Source organism: Neomonachus schauinslandi, chromosome 8 (genome assembly GCF_002201575.2).
Source record: "Neomonachus schauinslandi chromosome 8, ASM220157v2, whole genome shotgun sequence".
Classification (NCBI taxonomy): domain Eukaryota; kingdom Metazoa; phylum Chordata; class Mammalia; order Carnivora; family Phocidae; genus Neomonachus; species Neomonachus schauinslandi.
The window spans coordinates 91,365,732-91,389,879 of NC_058410.1; the positions used below are offsets into that span (position 1 = coordinate 91,365,732).

A 24,148-nucleotide genomic window follows, 5' to 3' on the forward strand; every position below is an offset into this window, starting at 1 on the left:
AAAGCTAACAAATAAAAAATTCATGGGGGAGGGTCGGGCAGTGTCAAAAATCTATAAACACTGAATTCTAAAATCACTTAAAAGCTTAGAATTCATAAGAAATCCTTCAAATCACTAAAACATTCAAAAAAGAAATACAGCTTTTCTATTGTGTTACATACACAATTCACCTGGATAATTTAACAGTTGTTTTAGCTACCAAACTTCATTCCAAGGTTAAGTTTGATAGTTATGAAGTGGTGGTATTAAGTCATGGTAAGTGTGCTTCATTTACCCAAAAAAAAAAAAAGTCTTCGAAAGAAAAATAGAATTTCCATTATGACCTTTACACTTTATTACTAGTTCTTCTCAAGCCAAATAAAGTAATATATAACTTACAGACCCAAAGCAGTGTAACAATTTTTTGATTAGCAGCAAGCTTTTTTTCTCTTTCAGATGCAGTAACTAAATCACACTCTCTTAACTGGTTACAATGACAAAACATTTACCACCCATTGGTCAGGCTATGCTTTTTCACATGTTCTGGGATGATATATTTATAAATTCAGTGGCTCCATCTTTCTATCATTTATCCAGGATTGATGAGGGGTTTTTTTTGTTTCTGCAAAAGTCTTTGTATGTTAAATAATTTCTTTCTATAAAAAAGTTCTTACATAACCCCCCCTAAAAAGCAATTTCTCTTTAATGCACATGCCACACACACACACACCTGTTGCCATGTGGTTTTTTGCAAAACCCACACTGCTTGCTGGGAGTCCACATGTATTTGCTTTCAAATGAAGAGCTATGATCTGAGCCTTCTCTTTTTATAGTAGCTATGTTGTCTGGAATGAACAATGGTGGCTCATCCAAAGAAAAACTTCTGCTGCTTCTTCTCTGGCGGGGTTGTAGGTTCTTCTCAGGTTTTTTTAGCTTCAGTTTATCTTCCTCCTTAAAAAGCTCTACACCACCTATATGTTCAAGCTCTTCCTTCACATGACTATTGGTTTTCATTGCTGCAGCCAGCTGCTGGGGCTTATGGCATTGTTTCTGGCTGGAATGTAATAAATGTCCAGTTTGTGCAGGATGATGGGGTTCTTTAGAGCAACCAGGGTGACCATGAGGCTTATCACTCAAAGAATGAGCTGAGGGTTTGGGAACCTGTACTAAATTTTGATCCTGTGATGTTTTTTTCAATATAGAATGAGCTTGATTTTTCACAGATTTAACACCAGAATTGCAACTCTGAATTTTTGAATCCTTCTCAACTTGTTTTTTTCTCACTTTGACCGGCCTATGGAAATTTTGCTGAGATTCTGGTTCATCAACATTTCGTTTCACACTTCTGACATTAACTTTAGTTTTGTTATGCATTAATTCATGCTTTGCTGCGACAATTTTTTTCAGAGTATCTGTGGTCATGTTTTGCTTAGAATGAATTATAGGTTTTATTTGTTTGGATTTTACGGTTTTTGACTCTAAGCAAGAAACACTACTTGACTGGCTGTTTCTATCATCCTGAAGGTTTGCTATTTCATGAGACTCCATTTTAAGACTTTCAACAATATTCACCTGTTCTGAATTTTGGTCAGGTGCATCACAAATAGCATTTTCTAAAATACTACTTTCTGGTTCAAAAGCATTAGTATCAATCATCTCTAAGTTTGAGTTATTAAATTCTGTGCTCTCCAACTGCTTATCATTAGACTCTGTGTCTTTACAATAACCCAACGGTTCTATTTCATTTCTTTGAAGGGAGTTCTTAGCTTTATCAGCAACTTCCATGGTATTCTTCAATTGCAAATTACATTTGTTCACTTCATTCACAGAACAAGACAAACCTACAAGGTTCTCTTCGGTCTTATTTGGATTTGCACAAGCAGCAGCATCAGAGAGAGAAGCAGAAGATGCAGGTTCCTCAGTAATTTGGTCATCTTCATGGGATAATTTTACTGTCTCATTTGATTCTTGTTCAACTTTCCCCTTTTCCCTCACTTCTTCAACAACAGTGCCATCCGTTTTATCTGCAATAGAGTCATTCTGTTCTTCTTTATCTGAAAACTTAAACTGTGGGCTACTAACAGTCTTGACTTTACATTCCATCAGAGCTTCATTTTTCTTTTCTTCAATACTAACACAAGTCTCTGAAAGGAGTGAACAATTTAATTCATGAGATGGCACATTTGCTTCTCCCTGATTATTACACTTCTGCTTAGAATCTAATTCAGCTTCATCCTTCATTTCAAGACAAGATGACACTGAAGAATGACTTGAAGACATTGATACTTCTGGTACCACTTCAATTTGTCCAATATGTCGGCTGCTCCTTCTGCTCTCTTTATGGTACTCAGGTTTCGGTGACACAGAAACTTCTTTAATCGGACACCTTTCTGGATGTTTCACCCCTGCTTTAGGGGCAGACACAGTCTTCCCAGACGCCTTTTTTGTGCTATTTAAAGGTGCTGCATTTGAACGCTTGGCAATAGTGCTTTGTCGCAAACTTCTTACTTGTTCTATCACAAAGGAAAAAAATAAATAAAAATAACTTAGCTATTTTGCCATGTGTTTTTATTTCAATACAATTTAGATTACTTCTTTACTCTGAGTTATAAATTTGCTCATTTCAATGAAAATGTACTGAACAGTTACTCATGATGATGATTTTATATATATATATATACATATATATATACATATACATACCCATGTTAAGTTTTATATTTATCAAAGTTCTATAAATTTTGGCAGGAGAACAAACTACAAAATTCAAACTGTTATTATACTTTACTATAAAACAAGAATGTTTACATCAAGTTTCTTTTCTATAGTAAGTAAGCTGGGAGTAAAATAAGTAAAATGAGCTTCCTTCACATTAATGGCCATCATAAAGCAAGACCGTCATACAGTTTTAAACACCAAATGTCTTTTTTTTTTAACATTAAATATCTTCAAATAAATAATACCAAACAAGTTCAGGTCCCAGCAAAATAGGAACTAGACCACCTATCATAAACAGGACCTGTGTGAGTTTCAAAACACAGCCTCACAAGAACACAAACTCCTTTTTATGAATGTCCTTCACTTGTATCACCATTTTAGCATATAAGCTATTCCTAAGAAATGAAGCACATGCTAGAGTACTAAACACAGATAAAGAGAAATTACAATCAAAGAAATTTAAGCCAAGAAAATATATCATGAAAGAAAATGTCGAAAATATGAAAATAATTTAATAAAGTTTCCCACCTTTAACAATATTCCTAACAAAGAATCCACTATGTAAGTTTTTCCTCTTTTCCCTATCTGGATAAACCCTCCAGGAGAACAAATGGAATGAAAAGAAACTGGAAGGAAAGAGAGCTAAAGGAGATTCATTAATGAGAAAAACCCACAAACTGAAATACAAAATAAGCTATTTCCAAGCCTTTGCACATCCAATGCCTCCGAATAAACTCTGCATGAAAACTGAACACTATCAATTACAAAAAAAAAAAAAAAAAAAGACTCCTTCCCTTCAATACAAAACCCTCCTATGCACCAATACTTAAACACTTGCTTATTTGTCATATACCATTAAACTCTTAAGGAGGTATCATGTGTCTTGTCTGTAACAGTCCTAGGTGACATGTACAGTCCTGATGTGATTATTAATAGCACACTCTTTTACTTTCAAAGGTGTCCTAGTTTGAACAAAAAATTATTTGCTCATCCTAATCTTAGAGACTCTTTCTAATTCTCCCAGAACGTGGCACAGTATTTCATCATTAGATAAGTACCCAACAATTTTTAAAAAATTACTTAGTGTGGATTATTAACTATCACATGTCCAGATATATAACATTTTTAAGTAACTAAAAACTTAATGGTTCATTATCAATATCTGGATATTTTTATATACTTTAATAATATTTTTATATATTTTAAGCTTTGAAGACAGCCTGAAATAATTTACAGCTCTACTCTGTCTGCCTTGAAATAAAATAAATGAACTTTTAACACCCATTATCTAGGTTGTTGCTAAAAATGACAAATGAACAGCATATTCAACTATCAAGGTAATTAAGATGAAAAAAACATTTTCCAATAGTAACCGATTTATTGAGCCAAAGATCAAGCTCTAAATATAAACTGCCTTAGTTTGAATCCTGGCTGAATAGGCCAAGCGTTAATCATTTGTCCATAATTTTCATCCTATTCTTTTCATTACTCAGAGTCACAAGTATTACCAAATAACAGATTTAAAAAGCTGATTAGAAATATAAATTGAGAGTAGGGAGACTGGGTGGCTCAGCTGGTTAAGCATCTACTTTTGGTTTTAGCTCAGGTCGTGATGTTTGGGTCGTGAGATCGAACCCTGCATCAAGCTCCACACTCAGCTCAGAGTCTACTTGAGATTCTTTCCCCCTCCCTCTCCCGCCCCCTCTGCTCCTCCCTGCACTCACTCTATAATAAATAAAATCTTTAATCTATATATACACACACACATATATATACACACACACACATATATAAATATAAGTTGAGGAAAAGATGATAAAGTAAATACATGCATCTACCCCACACTAAAGCTATACAAAAGCATAAATCTAAAATGAAAGGAAGAACAGGAGAAAACAGTGACAATTCTGGAAGTCAAACAAGAGATGCTCAGGAAGTAACTGATGCAGGAGAGACCCCCCAAAAAGACAAACCCTAACATGGCAGTGTCAGCAAGAACCAATACAATTAATACTTCAAAAGGGCTAGAAATTGGTGACCCCAGATGATTCTAAAGTGTGGATGAAGGCAGCGAGTTAAAATGAAGATGAGATGAAAGCTGTTTAAGAAGCACTTAGATCCCTAGCTCCCTCTCCTCCACTCCATCTGCCAGGCAACTGCCCTTTCTTGGTCCTAATCCAAGACTGGAGGCTTGCTCTCTGGAAGAGTATAAAACAGGGTTTCTAGACAGTTAAAAGTGGCAGTAAAGTACACTGAAATTTGTGACATTAAGTGAATTTATATATATTGAAAGCTGAGACACCCTGTCAGCTTTCCTGAAAGGTTCCCATAACATGCTACCAATCTAATGAGCCTAAGGGAATAAATAACCTCAATTCTAGCATCAGGGATTCCTTAAAAAACAAACAACACAACCCCGCATGACCAGAGAACCATACAGTGAAGCTCACAGTAGACAAAACCCAACCCACCCTCTCTTTTAAGTGTTAACCTTTTAGTTTCATACAGTTTTAGTTCCCTACTCCTTTTTTTTTTTTTTTTAAAGATTTTATTTATTTATTTGACAGAGAGAGATAGCGAGAGCAGGAACACAAGCAGGGGGAGTGGGAGAGCGAGAAGCAGGCTTCCTGCCAAGCAGGGAGCCCAATGTGGGACTCGATCCCAGGGTCCTGGGATCATGACCTGAGCCGAAGGCAGACGCTTAAGGACTGAGCCACCCAGGCGCCCTTTAGTTCCCTACTCTTAAACACGAGCAAACTATCAGACATTTTAGAAAAGTCTCTTAACATGAAAGATGGAGACAGATAAAGAGAGACAGACAGACAACATGGAGAAAAAAGACTCTATAACTGTGAAAGGAGATTAAAAAAAACTTTTTAAAACACTTTTTAAAACGTAAGTACCTTATGAAAGATAGCAGAAGATATTGTGTCCATGAAACAAGACCACAGTGCTACAAAAGGACTATTCCCAAAACAAAAAAAAGACTACTCAGAAATTAGAAATGTAAAATTTGATGGAAAAGTTGGAGGATAAACATGAAAAGACTTCACCAAGTAGAGGAAAAAGACATAGAGGTACAAAGTAGGCAATATAAAGAAAATGGAAGGGCCAGTCCTTCCTACCTAACACTTGAATAATGAGTTCCAGAAAGCAAGAGCTGAGAAAAAAAAAACAGAGGAATTACCAATGAGATAATACAAAAAATTTTCCCAGAACTGAATAATACTTTTCAGACTAAAAGGACCTATGGAGTATCCAGAGCTCAATACTTAAAATACACTTATACTAAGATACATTATCAGAAATACCAAAATACTCGAGCTGAAGAGGAAGATTCCACAAACTTCCAGAAGAAAGTAAATAACATATCAAAAAAGAAAAAAAGCAATCAGAATAAACTTCTCAACAACACTGAAGTTAGAAGAAAATAGAGGAGCACTATTAAATTTCTGAGGGAAAATTATGTCCAACCTTGAATTCTATGTTCAACCAGACTATAATTCCAACATGAGACCAGATTAAATACATTTGCAGACACACAGTTTTAAAATAATGTATCTCCATGTTCCTTTTTCACGGCAAACTACTAGAAGTGTCACCAAAATGAAGGAGTTAAGCCAAAAAAAAAAAGGAAATAAGAACTACAACACCAAACGGAATCGTCAGAAGAATAGCAAAGGGAGATCCCTGGATAATAGCTATGCATCACGCTTATATAGGGCTAACAAACCAGTACACATGGAAGCAGATCAGAAAGCTCCAAGAGACTTCAATAAAATGAAAATGACACAGTATCTGATATGCACATGTATTTTTAGGAAAGATTTAGACAACTACCAGAGTAGTTGAGGTGTTATTACTGATAATGTACACAGAAAACTGTGTGTACAAATGTACAAAACTATAAGCAAATGAACAAAAACAATTATTAAATCAGAAAGACAAAAAGTTGTATAGGAAAAGTAACCTTAGTTTATTAAATCAGTCATCTCGAACAGCACAGAGTCACAATAACATAAATAATTACTACTGATCTAACAAAATTACTTATTAGAAGGATGAGAAAATATACTTTTGTGAGATGAGGACAAGAAGACAAACACTAAATTCATCATCTAGAGTGGGAAATCAATAAATACCTACACATCAGAATAATCAGAAAGTAGCAATATACATATGTTACTTAGAGACATGGAAATAAACACCAAAAAATTTAGTAAAACCAGCTGGGAAAGTTAATAATGATTTCCTCTGGGGAAAGGAAAATAGGCATTAGAAACTTACAGAATTAGTGAATCCTTCAAATTTTGTAAATATATAATTTCAACAAAAATTTTTAAAAAATTATACCAACAAATTGATATAACCTCAAAATTGATTATTATCAAAATGCTCAGACTAGCAAACATCATGAAAATACAGTCTCCGCTTAGCAAGTTACAAACTATCACATCTGTCCCTATACCTTTGATTTTCTAGCTCAACCTCTCTGGAAGGATTACCTTGTGCCATTAAACGAGGTGATTTTCTTGGTGATCTCACTGAATTTTCTTCTACTTTGTCCCTCAAATTCCTGTTAGGTAAAATCAGTTCTTCTTCATCAATGGTATCATTGCCACTTTCTTTAACAACTCCTTCATCCATAATATCGTCAAGACCAACAACTAGAGAAAAAACAAAAACAAGAAAATTAATTTTTAAAAATATTGACTACCTTAAGTATTTAAAGGCAGTTACAGAAAACATTGTGAGACATTTTAATGCAATACTATACTACACAGTCTTGAAAATCTAGGTCTACTTCTATTATGTGGTATTGCCACTACCAAGCTCCCAATTCAGCTTTACAAACTTTTACCTTATGAGGTAACTAGTCAAAGAGTAGATTGGCTATAATTGTTCTTGATTTGACCTCCACTGTCACTCTCACTTATTATTCACTGTACCTCTGTGAACATCATAAATAACTATACCTGAAATACTCAATTATCCCAATTTTAAAGTAGTATAAAATTTTAATACCCTGAAAAGCTTGTGATTCTAAGTTCATGCTAGACTTAAAAGATTCAAGTTCGAAGTATAACTCTATTACTTAAAGATTTTATGCTACATGTGTAGAAAGTAATATAGGTACACCTTTAAGTGCTAGCAAAAAAAATATACAGAGAGAGAAATGAAAAACATAACTTCCCCCTCTCCCAAATGCCAGGTAAAATGGTAGGTGTATAGCTATATAATTAAATTACCTTCTAGTCAAAAGAGAGAGCATATCATTTAATGGGGAGGGGGAGATATGGAAAAGGATTGGGGGACATTGAAGAAAATATAAACACTGTATTTATTTATATTGTCATTGGGTTTATTTCTGTATATAACAATTTTATTTCACTTAACTAGCTGACATACGGCAATTCTAAATGTGCAGCTGTACGAAATCTTGTAAAAAGAATGTGATTATTTAGATCAGAAGGCCTGGATTCAAATCCCAGCTAAAACACTTAAATAAAACTTGACCAAGTCACTTAAGCTCTCTTTCAGTTTATCTCTAAAATGAGAATAACAATACCTGTCCTACCTACCTCACAGGGCTGTTGTGAGGATCAAGTGAGATGATGTATGAGAACTCACTTTGTAAACTTTAGAGCACTATACAAATGTTAGTTATTATCTTCATCCTAGGGGTTAGAAGGAACCTCAAGAAGTTATCTAGTCCTCATCTTTGTATCCAAGAAGAACTTCAATTAAAAGAGCTCAACAAGATAGTGGTCTATCCTAAAATTTAAAGAGAACAAAATTCTTTATAAATATACTTTCAAATGGTACAATCTTTTTGAAGAGCACTTTGACAACAAACAGAATAATGAAACTGCTTATATACTTTGACCAATAAATTATAAATAGAATAAATTATGGAATAAAGCTGGCTAGAAAACACAGTGTGATCTCTGTTAGTAAAAAACAAAATGCATGTGTATGTACATTTAGACAAACAGAAAAAAGATTACCAGGAAATAGATGAAAATTATAAGTTATTCTATAAAAGATAATATACTTCTTTCCTATTTTCCAGATTTCCTGCTATATGCATGTATTACTCTCAAAAATAGTCTATGCTTCAATCACTATCCTACGCACTAAAAGCTTAAAGAATATACTTCAGGAAAATTCATCAGGACTCACTGAAGATATAATTAGGGGAGAAATGGGTGGAAAGTTCATTTAGAAGGCTATTTCACCATGATGAAATACTTATGCTGTCACACATTCACACACATTCTCAAAAAATTTTAATATTCATTTAAAAAAGTAAAATTTAAGACTACTTTTCATCCCAATTTTATATAAAAGCATATATACAATATATGCATTACAAATATGCATAGATAGAAATAGGGAAAAAAAGCACTGGAGTGTTATCAGTGATTATCTCTAGTGGTAAGGTAAATAAGGAATTTAAGTTTTTTTACGTCATTGTTATACTGTCTTTGTGTTTTCCAACTTTTTTTACAATCACAATGTATTTTGTATTGTAATCAAGAGAAAAAGGAAAAAGTCAAGAGTATGAAAATAATCCAGGAGAAGGGCAATTAAAGCCTGTTTAATAGTGTTTATTGACAGGGAGTGAAAAGGTATGTTCTAGATTTTAGGGCTATATTGCAAAGCAAAAATCAATGGGATTTAGCAAGCCAAATCCAAAGGTCGATTATTAGGTTTTTATCTTACTCCCTTTCCTCCTGACATAGATGACCCATCTCTCCTTCCTGAATCCCTTTCTCCTCACTTAGCTTTTAAACATCACACATCTTCCTATCTCTCTAGCTATTTTTCAATATCCTTTTATAGAGCTTCCTCTTCTTGCAGAGGTCTACACATTGGAGAACTTAAGGGTTCAGTCCTCCTATCTCTCTTCTTTATCTACACTCAAACCTCCCTAAGTGATCTCATCCAGTACAACCTATACTTGGATGACTCCCAAAATTATCTTCTCCAGCCCCAAGCTTACATTTGACCTCTGGAAGAGTATAATTTGACATCTCCACTAGGTCTAACAGGTATCTCAAGCTTAACACACTGAAAATAAACACTGCTTCTACCCATTCCTCCTCAATAAAACTGTCCCTCCTAAGGTATTCCTGGTAATGGAACCACCATTCACCCAGCTGTTCAAACCTAAAACTCTAGAACTATCTTTAGTTCCTCTCTCCTCATATACCACATTCAAATGATCAGCACATCCTGCTAGTTCTATCTATAAAACACTCGGGGTACCTGGGTGGCTCAGTCAGTTAAGCAGGCCAGCTCTTGATCTCAGCTCAGATCATGATCTCAGGGTCCTGGGATGGAGCCCTTCCTTGGGCTCTGCTTGAGGATTCTCTCTCTCCCTTTACCCTTCCCCCCAGCTCGTGCACACACACACTCTATCCTCTAAAATAAATAAATCTTGGAGTGCCTGGGTGGCTCAGTTGGTGAAGCATCTGCCTTCAGCTCACGTCATGATCCCAGGGTCCTAGGATCAAGCCTCCCTCTCCCGCTCCCCCTGCTTGTGCTCTCTGTCAAATAAGTAAATAAAATCTTTTTAAAAAAAATAAAAATAAGATAAAATCTTTAAAAAAATAAATAAAAAATAAATAAAACCTATCATTCATCTGATCATTTACCACCTCCACAGCTAACATTCTACTCCATATTACCACCACCTCTTACCAAAACTATACCATAATAGCATCCCAGGTTCTTCTGACACACTCCCTACACACATACACAGTTTACTCCCCACACAGTCATCACTGTGATCCTTCTAAAATATGAAGTCCTATGTTGTTACCATTCTTCTGTGGCCTCAAATTCTTCAATAAAATGGAGAATATACTAGTGGGTCAGAGGGCTACAGTGATGATTAAACTAATATGTTTAAAAGGCTTGGAACAGTATCTAGCACTTAGAAAGCCCTACATTTCCTGTTAACTTCTGTTTCAGTCTTCCCCGCCCATGTACCCACCATCAAAAATTATGTATTCCTTCTCCCTCACTGCTTTTCCTCAACTCCTCCTAGAACAAATCATATTTTAAAAAGTATCTGAAACTTTTCTTCTAATCCATTCATCTGATTAAAGTAATTCACAGTGCAGAATGAATACTCTGGGGCAAAACCTTCCCAAATAGGTATTTGTGTTTTAAAGAGTTTAATCCAACTGGTTCTGCTAAGAAAATGAATAGAAGTAAAGGAGAATCTGGGCTCTTTTCAGAACCCTGCCTATTCTCAGGGACCTCCCACATCTCCCCCTCCTTCTGCCACAAGGCTAACCAAGATTCAGTATTTGATGTCCAACTTTTTGAATTCACTAAAATGGGAACTTTGAGTTACCAAAAGAATGCAATGGCCCAGATTCTTTAGGAGACAAGTGTATGGTCATGGCATACAGAAAAAAAACAATATACTTTTTCATCCCTCCCAGATTCCAGAATTAGATGTCAGTCTCATTTTGAAATTTTGGCATAAAATCTATCATCATACTCAGAAATCCTTGAGCTTGAGTTTAGATCACATTAAAATTCCTCCCATCCCTATCCACAAATGCGCCTAATTAAATCTGCTGAGTTCTGGCGCCAGTCAAGTCTATGTGACGTCCTCCCAACACTAATATTCCAGACTATTTCCAATCTATCTTTTTGGGAAGAGGAGGTAAATGAGATAAAGAAAATAAAACCAAACGATTTGGAGTTAAACTAACTGAATTTCTCAACAACTAGGATTAGTTTAAATCACTTTAATACCATATAAAAGAAAAAAAACCACAAGTACAATAGGAAATTCTTCACATTTGACATGCCTTAATTCACACTGGCAGTACAAAGGCCAAACTTAACTGCTTTTATTTCCTCAACTACAATTATTTCCTCTGTTATAAAAGTTGGCATTAAGTATCAGACTTGAGATAAACCTAAAGAGCATGATGTTGAGCATTCCAATAAAGGTTAGATATCTATTTACAGGACTTGTGTTTGAAGTAGAAAAAGAAATTATATGGTTATATCCTCCTAACAGAGGCACCACAACTTTCTCCTCTAATATTGCAGAATACCACCCAGCCTCTACTTAAACTCCCTTCAGTGAGAGTTCTTTCCTTTATGGATGATTCATCCATTCATTCCTAGAAGAAGCTGTGGCATGATATACATCAAGTTGTATGTTACATAAAATAAACCATTTTGGGTGAATTTATCACTTTAGATATTAGATGTTCCTAATTTGAAAATATAAATATTGCTGCTATGCACATGTATCTTTTTTTTCCTCTTCAATTCCTTCTCTACAATAAACTTTAAAACATAGGTTTACTGAGTCAAAGAATGAAAATATACATATTTTACTATTTTATATATCTCATCATATGTCTTTCCATAAAGATTATAAAGAATTTACTGTGCAGAGAGCGTGTTAATAAGAACTCACTGGCATTGAGTTTCAGATTTTTAAAAGAAACAGTTACTAAAAACCTTGAACACTTCAGATGTGTATACTGACTTTTTGTATTTCTTTAGCTCTGCCTACTCCCCCACTCAGGTGTTAAGGTGTTTTTCTCTCCAATGTATACGAGTATTTTTTTTTGTATAAGAATATATATATATATTTAAATATTTTATTTATTTATTTGACAGAGACAGCGAGAGCAGGAACACAAGCAGGGGGAGTGGGAGAGGGAGAAGCAGGCTTCCCGCGGAGCAGGGAGCCTGATGTGGGACTCAATCCCAGGACTCTGGGATCATGACCTGAGCCGAAGGCAGCCGCTTAACGACTGAGCCACCCAGGCGCCCTGTATAAGAATATTTTATGTAATATCTATGTTACCTATCTGACACAAGTATTTTCCCTTGTTTACCTTATTTTAGTATTATTTGGTGTCAATCTAAGCTAATTTTTCTTCAGAATGTCATCTTCAGTTACTCCAATACCATCAAATTATCCATCCTTTCTGCTATAATTTAACAAATTTATAAAGTTTTATACTTAATTGTGCACAAATACTTCAACTTCTGCCAAACTCAACTTCATACTTTGGGTAAAACTTATCACTATGTCTTGGAAAGGGGATTTTCTATCAAATAAGTATAAAAGAAAGACACTGGGTTAAAGCAAATTAGAACCATTTTTTCACCACAGATCTTCAGTTTTCAATATGCTAAACAGGCATCATATGAGGGAAAGAACCGCATGTGGTATAACTGTCTTCCAAGCTTTATATTCAGACACACACACCCCAAAAAACATACACCAAAACACTAATAATGGTTATTTCAGAGATTTTTCCCTTTCTTCTTTTTCATTTTCTAATCCATTTCACAAAAAATAGTTCTAGAAAAAGAAACTAGAAAGATACACACTAAACAAGTATTATTGGTGCCTCTTTCTTTTTCTTTTTTATCAAAGTTATACATGCATATGGTTTTAAAGAGTTGTCTCTAGTTTTATAAAGTTTGTTAAGAGAAACATTAATGCCCAAGAACCACTTCTCCACTTCCCCCACTAACTTCAATGATCTCACTGGGAAAATGAAGACAATGAACCCTTCATTGAAAAGCTGCTGTGAAAACTGAATTGACTAATATATAACTTCTAATACTGCGCTTGGTATGCAAATAATAAGATCCTAAATGGTAGCAATTATTACTATATCTTGGCAGATTTTTCCAAATAACTTTCTGTAGCCCTAAGTGGCCTGTATCTGGCTCCTTCTCAACTGTCTAAATAATTTCTCTTATTTTTTTAAATAATTTCTCTTATTGCCAAGATCATTCTATCAAGCTAATGTAAAAGTGAGATGGTAATCATTCCCTAAAAATTTAACATTTTAATTCCATCCTAGAATACTATAAATTACTTACCTTTCAATTAATTCCTTCAAAAACATTTACTGAGTACTACTATATGTCACATGTTGGCCTCGATTATTCTAGATCCCAATGATACAGAATACTTAAGATGAGATGACCTGGTTTCTTCAATAAATGAGTACCAAGAAAGGAGGTTGGGGGGGGGGGGACTTATAAAGACTGATATATACTTACATACTAACCAAATGAATATATTGACCTTATTTCAATTCCAATTCAAACTTAAAAAAAAATTTAGGGAACTGGGTTAAAACTGAAAGCTGACAGACTGCACACTTGAAAATGTTAAGAACTATCTTTAAATGTTTTAGACTGGATAACAGTATTTTGGCTATTTTTTTAAATAAAGAATTCTCATATTTTATTTATTTATTTTTAAGATTTTATTTATCTGAGAAAGAAAGAGCACAAGTCGGGGGGGGGAGCAGAGGGAGAAGGAGAAGCAGACTCCCCACTGAGCAGGGAACACAATGTGGGGCTTGATCCCAGTACCCCAGGATCACGACCTGAGCCGAAGGCAGACGCTTAACCGACTGAGCCACCCAGGCACCCCAAGAATTCTTATATTTTAAAGATACATGCTGAAATCTTTACAGATGAAATTATATGACTTCTGGGCTGTGCTTCAAATAATCTTGTGGTGGGAGGTAGGTAAGGAGAAGTGAGTAGGGTATAAATGAAATAAAACCAACTATTAACTGTTTAAGCTAAGTAATAGGTACACGTAGGTTCATTACACTATTCTCACTGCTTTGTTTGATGTTTTCCATAAAATACAAAATTTTTAGGGCACCTGGGTGGCTCAGTCGCTTAAGCGTCTGCCTTCAGCTCAGGTCATGACCCCAGGGTCCTGGGATCGAGTCCCACATCGGGCTCCTTGCTCAGCCCAGGGCCTGCTTCTCCCTCTCCCTCTGCCTGCCGCTCCCCCTGCTTGTGCTCTCTTTGTCAAATAAATAAATAAAATCTTTAAAAAAAAAAATTTTTTTTAAAAACTGTTTCCATGAAGCTTCAGCTTCATTTTAATGAGGGTGAGACAAGCATACACCATGTTAGATTATAAGTCTTCACACTTCAAAGGAAAAAGTAATACAGAGTGTGGAGAGGGGAACAAAGTATGGTTTGTAATTTTAAACAGAATAGCCAGGGAAAGCCAGGGATACTTGTACTCGCTGTTTACTGCACAACAGCTTCAGGCCCAAAGGGAAAGTGAAGACTGACATCCAGGCCTCTGTCTGCTCTCTTAGAAGGGCACAGGAGAAAAGGATGCCTTTTTCTAATTCCCAAAAAGACACTGTATAGTCTAGAAGGGGTCTGGGGATGACAATGCTGAGATGACTCTGCAGCAAAAACCTGAGGAAGTTGAGGCAACAGCTATCTAGAAGCATATTCAAATACCTAGACTCTGAAGAAGGAACATGCCTAGGATGTCAGAATAGATTCGGGGGCAGGTCTGTGTGGCTAGATTAGGGAAAGTGAGGAGAATAAGAGATAAAATTGCAGAGGTATCAGGGGAAACTAAGAAGGGTCTAGACTACAAGGACTTTAGTTTTTTTCTTTGTGTGAAACACAAAGTTACCAGAGCACTGCACCTGGGTGGCTCAATCGGTTAAGCGTCTGCCTGTGGCTCAGGTCGTGATCCCAGGGTCCTGGAATCAAGTACCGCATCAGGCTCCTTGCTCAGCGGGGAGCCTGCTTCTCCCTGTGTCTGCCGCTCCCCCTGCTTGGGCCTGCTTGCACATGCACGCGCTCTCTCTCTCTCCACGACAAATAAAATCTTTGGGGGAAAAAAACGCACATAACAAATTTTCACATGGATTATTAGCTCCATCCCATGCTTCTAAAAACAAGCGCAGAGAAGAAAGCACTTGGCCACCCACTAGCTAACTCTGGAAAAAAGTTCAGTGACCAGGTAAACACTGTTAATATAAGCCTAAGTGTTTAGGGAATACTGAGAGTACTTAGTTGCTTAGGGATTGCTTCTGGATATCTAAATTTCATTTTTTATTTCTTAGTTTTTTTCTTTTTTGGTGGGACAGCACATGGGGAAATCTGTGTTTCACTGTTCATTTACGTATTCTACCAATTATAGACTCTCCTGGGTGAAAAATTAAATATGAATGTAATCATGTAATCACAATCCAAGGGGATAGTAGAGCTATTTTTTAACAGTGGATTACTTTAATCTGACAAAAGGATTGACTAATCACCACTTAAATTAATGCATACTTTTCATTTGCTATTTCTCTACATGGAATGTACTTCACTTACCCAGGAACCCAGGATCTTCAAAGGCTGGCCACTACAAGTCTCTAAGAATGCTGCTATTTTAATGTCACCTCCACAGAGAGACCTCCTCTGACCAGCCCAACTCAAATAAACCATGCCCTCCAGCACCAAACAACCAGACATTCTCTATCGCCTTACATTTTTTGTAAGCTCCCTGAGGACAGGGGCTTTATTTGTCTCAAACAAAACTGTACCCTCCAGCATTGAAAACAGTCTGGTACCTGATGGGTATGCAATAAATATGTGTTAAATGAACAAACAGTACCAACCATTTTTATGCCAAAACAAATCATTATACTTCACACTGTGGACTATGCCATAAGCTCCTGAAGTCCGGAATGCTATTTAATGAGAATGATTCCATAAAACAAAAATTGTTTGAAAAAAATGCGATATAACCATCTTGTAATATGGATCTTACCATTATTTACTGAGTTTCCCATTTCAGTGAATCAGAACTCAGTTATGCACTTTGTTCTATAACACTTGGTTCGCTTTTATTCAAATACAAGAGAAAACCAAAGGCAAATGAGGCCAAGAAAAAAGTTCGTAAAGGATTACATATTTTTCAGTAGTTAAGACTTAATTAATATCTCTAATCTGTAACAGCCCAAGAAAAGACTTTTTTTTTTTAAAGATTTTATTTATTTTTTAACAGTGAGAGAGGGAACACAAGCAGAGGGAGTGGGAGAGGGAGAACAGGTTTCCCGCGGAGTGGGGAGCCCGATGCAGGGCTCGATCCCAGGACCGAAGGCAGACGCTTAACGACTGAACCACCCAGGCGCCCCCCCAAGAAAAGACTTTTAATGATATTATAAACAATATAAAATAAAATGTAAACTCCATGAGAGCAGGAATTTGTCATTATGCTTTCTGATATATCCCTAATTCCCAGAACACACCTGAACATAGTGTTCACCCTTAAGCACAGTCTGAATGAACTGCATGAAAGTATACAAAAATGTTATTGTTCCCAAGTTTCCATCTCAAGAGATTTGAACCACTACCTTAAACTTGACTCTAGTCAGGAAATTACCCTTAGCAAGCAAAGAAACAGAATAAAACACCTCTACTTCATCACAGTAGTGCTGATTGACCTCTTGCAAGACTCAGAGTAAGAATGCTAACAGTTGTTTACTAAACAAAGACCAGAAATATCCCACCATGGAACAACCAACAACAAAAACCTACTCACTCAAAAAGATACAATTGGTAGCTTTTTTTTCAGGTTATATACATAGGAACTAAATCCTCTGAAGAGTAGAACTGATAAAGTCTCTAAAAGGAACTCTGGCCAAGTATATTACATAGAGATTAAAGACTTAAACTTCCATTTACAATGGCTTCAAAAAGAATACAATACTTAAGAATAAGTTTAACAAAGGGGGTTAAAGATCTGTACACTGAAAACTGTAAGACACTGATGAAAAAAAAAAGGAAGACGACACAAATAAATGGACAGATGTTCCATCATGGATTAGAAGAATTAATGTTAGGGGTGTCTGGGTGGCTCAGTCAGTTAAGCATCAGACTCTTGATCTCAGGGTCATGAGTTCAAGCCCTGTGTTGGGCTCCATGCTGGGCATGGAGACTACTTAAGAAAAAAAAAATTTCCAAAAAAAAAAAAAAATTAATGTTAAAATTCCCAAACTACCCAAAGCAATCTACAGATTCAATGCAATCCCTATCAAAATTCCAATGGCATTTTTCACAGAAATAGAACAAACAATCCTAAAATTCCTATGGAATCACAAAAGACCCCAAATAACCAAAGCCATCTTGAGAAAGAAGAACAAAGCTAGAGGAATCACACTCCCTGATTTCAAGCTATTAATTACAAAGCTATAGCAATCAAAACAATATGGTACTGGGCACAAAACTACACACAGATCTATGGAACAGAATAGAGAGCCCAGAAATAAACCCATGCATATATAGTCAATTAATTTATGACAACAAAGCCAAGAATATACAATGGAAAAAGGATATTCTCTTCAATAGATAGTGTTGGGAAAATTGGATAGCCACATGCAAAAGAATGGAAGTGGACCTCTATCTCACACCATGCATAAAAATCAACTCAAAATGAATTAAAGGCCAGAGCATAAGACATGAAATCATAAAACTCCTAGAAGAAAATACAGAGGGTAGGTTCCTCATATAAGCCTTGGCAATCCCGGGCACCTGGGTGGCTCAGTCATTTAGCGTCTGCCTTCGGCTCGGGTCATGATCCCAGGGTCCTGGGATCAAGCCCCACATCAGGTTCCCTGGTCGGCGGGGGGCCTGCTTCTCCCTCTCCCACTCCCCCCTTCTTGTGTTCCCTCTCTCGCTGTGTCTCTCTGTCAAATAAATAAAATCTTAAAAAAAAATAAATAAATAAGCCTTGGCAATCCTTTTTTGAATTTGACACCAAACACAAAGGCAACAAAAGCAGAAATAAATAAGGGGAACTACATCAAACTAAAAAGTTTCTGCACAGCAAAGAAAGCCATCAACAAAATGAAACAGCAACCTACAGAATGGGAGAAAATATCTGCATATCATATATCTGAAAAGGGGTTAATATCCAAAGTACACAAAGAACTCACACAATAGCAAAAACAAACAATCCAATGAAATAACAGGCAGAAGAACTGAATAGACATTTTTCCAAAGAAGACATACAAAGAAATAGGTATATGAAAGGTGATCAACATCCCTAATCATCAGGGAAATGCAAATCAAAACCATAATGAAATACCACCTTCACACCTGTTAGAATGGCTATCTTCAAAAAGACAAAAAAATAACAAGTGTTAGTGAGGATGTGGAGAAAAGGAAACGCTTGTTCACTGTTGGTGTGAATGTAAACTGGCATAGGCACTATGGAAAACAGTACAGAAGTTCCTCAAAATACTAAAAATAGAACTAACATATGATCCAGCAATCTCCCTTCTAGGTACATATCCAAACCAAATGAAGACAGGGTACCAAAGAGATATCTGCACTCCCATGTTGCAGCATTATTCGCAATAGCCAAGATACAGAAACTGAAGTGTCCATCAATGAGTCAATGAAGATGTGGTGTCTAGATAGATAGACAGATACACACACAATGAAATATTATCCAGCCATGAGAAAAGAAGGAGATCCTGTCATCTGGGATTACATGGATGGACCCTGAGTACTATGCTAAGTGAAATAAGTCGAGAAAAAGACAAAGACAAATACTACATGGTATCACTTACATGTGGAATCAAAAAAAAAAAGTCAAACTTATAGAAACAGAGTGTAAAAATGTAGATGCCAGTGGGTGGGGGAAATAAGGAGAGGCTGAGGTTGGTAAAGGGTACAAACTTCCAGCTATAAAATGAATATGATCTGAGGATCTAATGTAAAACATGTCTGTAATTGATACGACTTTATTGCATAACTGAAACTTAGTAAGAGAAGTGAAATGTTCTTATCAAAAAAAATATGAACATGAATACATCAGGTGATAATTATTAATTAACTAGATGGGGGAATCCTTTCACAAAGTATACATGTATCAAATCACCATGATATACACTCTAAATACCTTACAGTTTTATATGCCAATTATAACTCATTTCCTCTAATGGTTTTATGCATCCATTGATGATACTTGGTGAATCATTTGTAGTAAAGTGGTGATTTTCTAATGCTATCTTTTCTTTTACATTTATTTGTTGACATTCTTCTGGCAAAGAAAAGTTTTCCCTTATTATCTGGTTATTCTGAACTAGTTCCTCCTGAAGAGGCAGATTAAGGGGAAAGAATGAACATCTGATTATCAGTTTCCAGATCACATCCAGTGTCAGAGGTGGCAGATTATTTTTTTGGCTCTTTCCTTTTAGGTTGTCCTAATTGGTGCACAGATTTAAAAAATACATTAATTGTATCACATTTTTTTTTTTAAGATTTTACTTATTTGACAGAGAGAGAGCGAGAGAGCGCACACAGGCAGAGGGAGAGGGAGAAGCAGACTCCTGGCTGAGCAGGGAGCCTGATGAAGGGCTCAATCCCAGGGTCCTGGGATCATGACCTGAGTGGAAGGCAGACACTCAGCCCACTGAGCCACCCAGGCGCCCCTATACTTTTTTTTTGTTGATGCTCAAATTGTCCTTTTTGTTTTATATGCTCAAATTGCCCCAGCTGTAATCAGTGAGATGGAATATTTTAAATGTATGTATTGATGTCCAGTCATATACATTTTTATAGGGAGAATTTACATACTTTGGCTTTGTTACAGAGGTAGAGTGCTTCTTAAAGTACTACTGATTTCCTTTTTTCATTCTGAGATTAAATATTAGTTAAATTTTGGCCTTAGAACCATATTTTCCTGTTTTACATGTGTAATTCAGTCAATTTCTTGATGAAAGATTTCCTGATAAGCAGCTTTACAAAAGTACATCTAATGTGTAAAAAGAAGTCATCTTGGTAACTGATCTGTTGATAGGATTTGACAGAAAAATTTTCCTAGGTTTAAGGTTTAACATTGATAGAAATGCTTTAAATCAAATTTGATACACTTTGGTCACAGGAGAATTGTCAAATAAATGACCTTGACTAATGAACAAGCAATATTGGCTTTTTAAAAATATATTTTTTAGAAGATTTCATTCATTTATTTGAGAGCACAAGCGGGGGGAGGGGTTAAGGGAGAGGGAGAAGCAGACTCCCTCCTGAGCAGTGAGCCCACCACAGGGCTTGATCCCAGGACCTCAGGATCATGACCTGAGCCTGAAAGCAGATTCTTAACCAACTGAGCCACCCAGGCGCCCCCAATATTGACTTTAATAGAGAAACACCGATGTGATGTTTTAGGAAAGTAATTATCCCATATAAGATAGTCCCCAAGAAAGAGTAGTTTTAAAATGATTTTTTTGAAAACTATTTTGGGTGGGTCATTTTCTAAAATATGTTACATAACTCTTTTTTTTTCTAATCAATATAGTGAACATGAATTTAGTAACTGTGGACTGAATTATCTTAGGAAATAAATTATTACATCTTTCAATATTAGTGATATCCTTAGGTACTGTTGTAGTAGGTAGGGCTTTTGGTCCCTACGTTAATTGGACCTGAGACAAATATACTTGGAAAAAAATTTTTTTTAGTGATTTACTTTTCCTTTTTAAATAATAATGTCTTTGGGGCGCCTGGGTGGCTCAGTTGGTTGAGCGACTGCCTTCGGCTCAGGTCATGATCCTGGAGTCCCGGGATCGAGTCCCGCGTCGGGCTCCCTGCTCGGCGGGGAGTCTGCTTCTCCCTCTGGCCCTCTTCCCTCTCGTGCTCTCTGTCTCTCATTCTCTCTCTCTCAAATATATAAATAAAATCTTTAAAAAAATAAAAAAAAAATAAATAAATAAATAAATAATAATGTCTTTGGAACTATTAGTGTATCTTTCTCAAGCACTGAGTATATTTTGTTAAGTCTCAGGGAAATGAGATTGTTAAAAATACACAAAATAAAAGTAAGGGAGTGCATGCTTGTAAATAAAGGTGTGTGTGTAACACAGACAAAAATAAACTTTATTAAAGTAGTTTTTCACTGAGGTCTGCTATTAACTTTTCCTTAGGGAGGGCTCTAGATTTAGAATCTTAACTGAAATGAACTTGATAAGGACTCATCCAGTCCAGTTTGTTCATAAGAGCCCAGAGAGACTTAGTGAAATGACAGAAAGTGTGTACTGACTTCTAAACCTACATTATGAAATGGAATGAGATATGTTTTACTATATATACCATTGCTTCAAGGCTAAATACATAAAGTATTAATTCATGTTTTGCTCATTAAACAAGACCTTTACCTAGGTATATTTAAGTTTATCAGGTATTTTTATGTTCTTTTCTTGTGTTTTCCAAGTTGTAATAATTCTCTTATGTGTTCTAAATTTATTGCAGAGTTGACAGGTTTTTTTAACTTTTTTTTAAATATCAGTGTTATTGAGTTATAAAAATCACTTTACTGGGCGCCTGGGTGGCTCAGTCGTTAAGCGTCTGCCTTCGGCTCAGGTCATGATCCCAGGGTCCTGGGATCGAGTCCCACATCGGGCTCCTTGCTCGGCAGGAAGCCTGCTTCTCCCTCTCCCACTCCCCCTGCTTGTGTCCCTGCTCTCGCTATCTCTCTCTCTGTCAAATAAATAAATAAAAATCTTTAAAAAAAAAAAAATCACTTTACTAGAATTAGAAAATCACCACTTTACTACAAATGATTCTACCAAGTATCATCAATGGATGCATAAAACCATTAGGGGAAACGCTAATGAAGAACTAATATTTTAATGTTGCCAAAGTTCTATCCCTACAGATTACCTGCTATCTCAAGTATTTAGGAAGCACAGTTTTGGCTATTGCCAAACCCAGTAATTGAATTTACCATCAAAACGAAACATTGTAAGACTTCTTGATGTTATATAATATTAACTACACAGCTTCACCTATGAAGGAATCTTGCCAAATGTTTAACCTGAAGAACGTTTTTAAACCTAACTTCCAATTCACAGGAAATAAAAGGAATAGAAAAAGCTAACTAACATCACAAAGAAACAGTATTAAAAATCCAAAACTGGGGGCATTCCTAAGAAATATTTGGTCTTATTACTTCAAAAAGCCAGTGTCACTGGAAAAAGAATGTGGGAGGCTTCAGAAACAGAATTAAATACAACACTTAAATCCCCTGATTGTATCTTGATTTGAACAAACCAAATGAAAATGATATTTTGTGGACAAATGGCAAACTTGAATATGGACAGAATATTACATTTTAAGGAATTATCTATTTTTTAGGTGTGCTTATGACACTGTCATGTAGAAATCCTTTTTTTTTTTTTTTGTAGATGCATGAAGTTATAAACTGATTAGATGGAAGGAGTGGGTGGATGATCTGGTACATTGATAAATGGATGCAGCCAATAGAGCAAAACATTAATAGTTGAATCGTGTTGATGGTGCACATACACCATGTGTGTATACCGTACTATTCTTCCTATTTCAGTATGTTTTAAATTTTCAAAATATAAAGTTAAATTTTTAGAAAAAAAGAGAAGCTCGGGGCACCTGGCCAGCTCAGCTGGTAGGCAGAGATTGCGACTCTTGTTCTCGAGGTTCTAAGTTTGAGCCCCACATTGGGTATAGAGATTACTTAAAAATGTAATCTTTAAAAAGACAAAAAAGAGAAGCTCAAAATAAAATATATCCTTAATCAGGTATCTGAACAGCATACATTTGATATATAGCCCACTTTGTTCCAAAACAGACTTAAAGTGGTCTTACAAAAGATAAACAAGCTAATATTTAAAAAGAAAAAAAGAAAAAACCTAAGCAAAAGAAAAATATAAGAAACTAAGATTAAGTCAAGGATGATGTAAGTACCTAGAATGAGTTACATATATTTACATTTTATGAAGCTTAAAAGTCAAAGTTTGTCAGGTATTTATCAAAAACTCTTTAAAAAGAAAAATATGAAAAAATGGTCAGTATACATTAAAAAGGTACTGCCTCTAAATAAAATACCATTTCAACAGGTATCCTTATAACAACTTCCATTAGACTTCAAGTATATACTAAACAAATGGTCTCTTAAAGAGGTATACAGAACTAAAGGCGTGTACACACAATCTCTGTCCAGGAATGAAGTAATATTATCTACTGTTATCTAAAAACTAAAAAGAAATTAAACTTCACCGATATTTAATCAAATAGTATCCTTGCTGAATTGTCAGTCACAACTTATCTAAAGAGAGATACCCCGAGAGAAGAGTGAGAATTCCATAAAGTCTTGGAATTGGCACCCTTAAACGACTTGTTTGTCTTCAACATTTTGCAGTTACAGGATGTCATCAACACAGTTCTTTTTATATTTAAACAAAAACAAAAACAAAACCTTTATAAAGGGTGGACTGTTTTCAGTAAGTTTCATAAAATGGGAAAGGACCATTAAAATCTTTATACTACAGAGAGATTTTCCATTAATTCATAGCAAAGTCCTTAAGAAGTGTTATACTTGGGGCGCCTGGGTGGCTCAGATGGTTAAGAGTTGGCCTTTGGCTCGGGTCATGATCCCAGGGTGCTGGGATCGAGTCCCGTGTCGGGTTCCCTGCTCAGTGAAGAGCCTGCTTCTCCCTCTCCTTCTGCCATTCCCTCTATTCCCTCTGCTTGTGCTCTCTGGCTCTATCTCTCAGATAGAGAGAGACAGAGAGAGAAAGGAAGGAAGGAAGGAAGGAAGGAAGGAAGGAAGGAAGGAAGGAAGGAAGGAAGGAAGGAA

At 35.8% G+C, this 24,148-nt stretch overlaps 1 protein-coding gene across 3 annotated transcripts in view; it reads right to left on the minus strand.

Moving 5' to 3' along the window:
• Window positions 1-24,148, minus strand: part of PHF3 (PHD finger protein 3) — an 85,647-nt gene that overhangs the window by 34,993 nt on the left and 26,506 nt on the right. For 2 of the 3 annotated variants that reach the window (XM_044917651.1, XM_021692125.2), the window contains 2 exons: window positions 7,203-7,364; window positions 710-2,492 (listed from right to left, as the gene is read on the minus strand). In XM_044917651.1, coding sequence (XP_044773586.1) covers window positions 710-2,492; window positions 7,203-7,364 — 1,945 coding nt within the window. Of the gene's footprint in view, window positions 1-709; window positions 2,493-7,202; window positions 7,365-8,279; window positions 8,331-24,148 lie in introns of those variants that run through there. The other variant, XM_021692126.1, reaches the window with a different exon arrangement.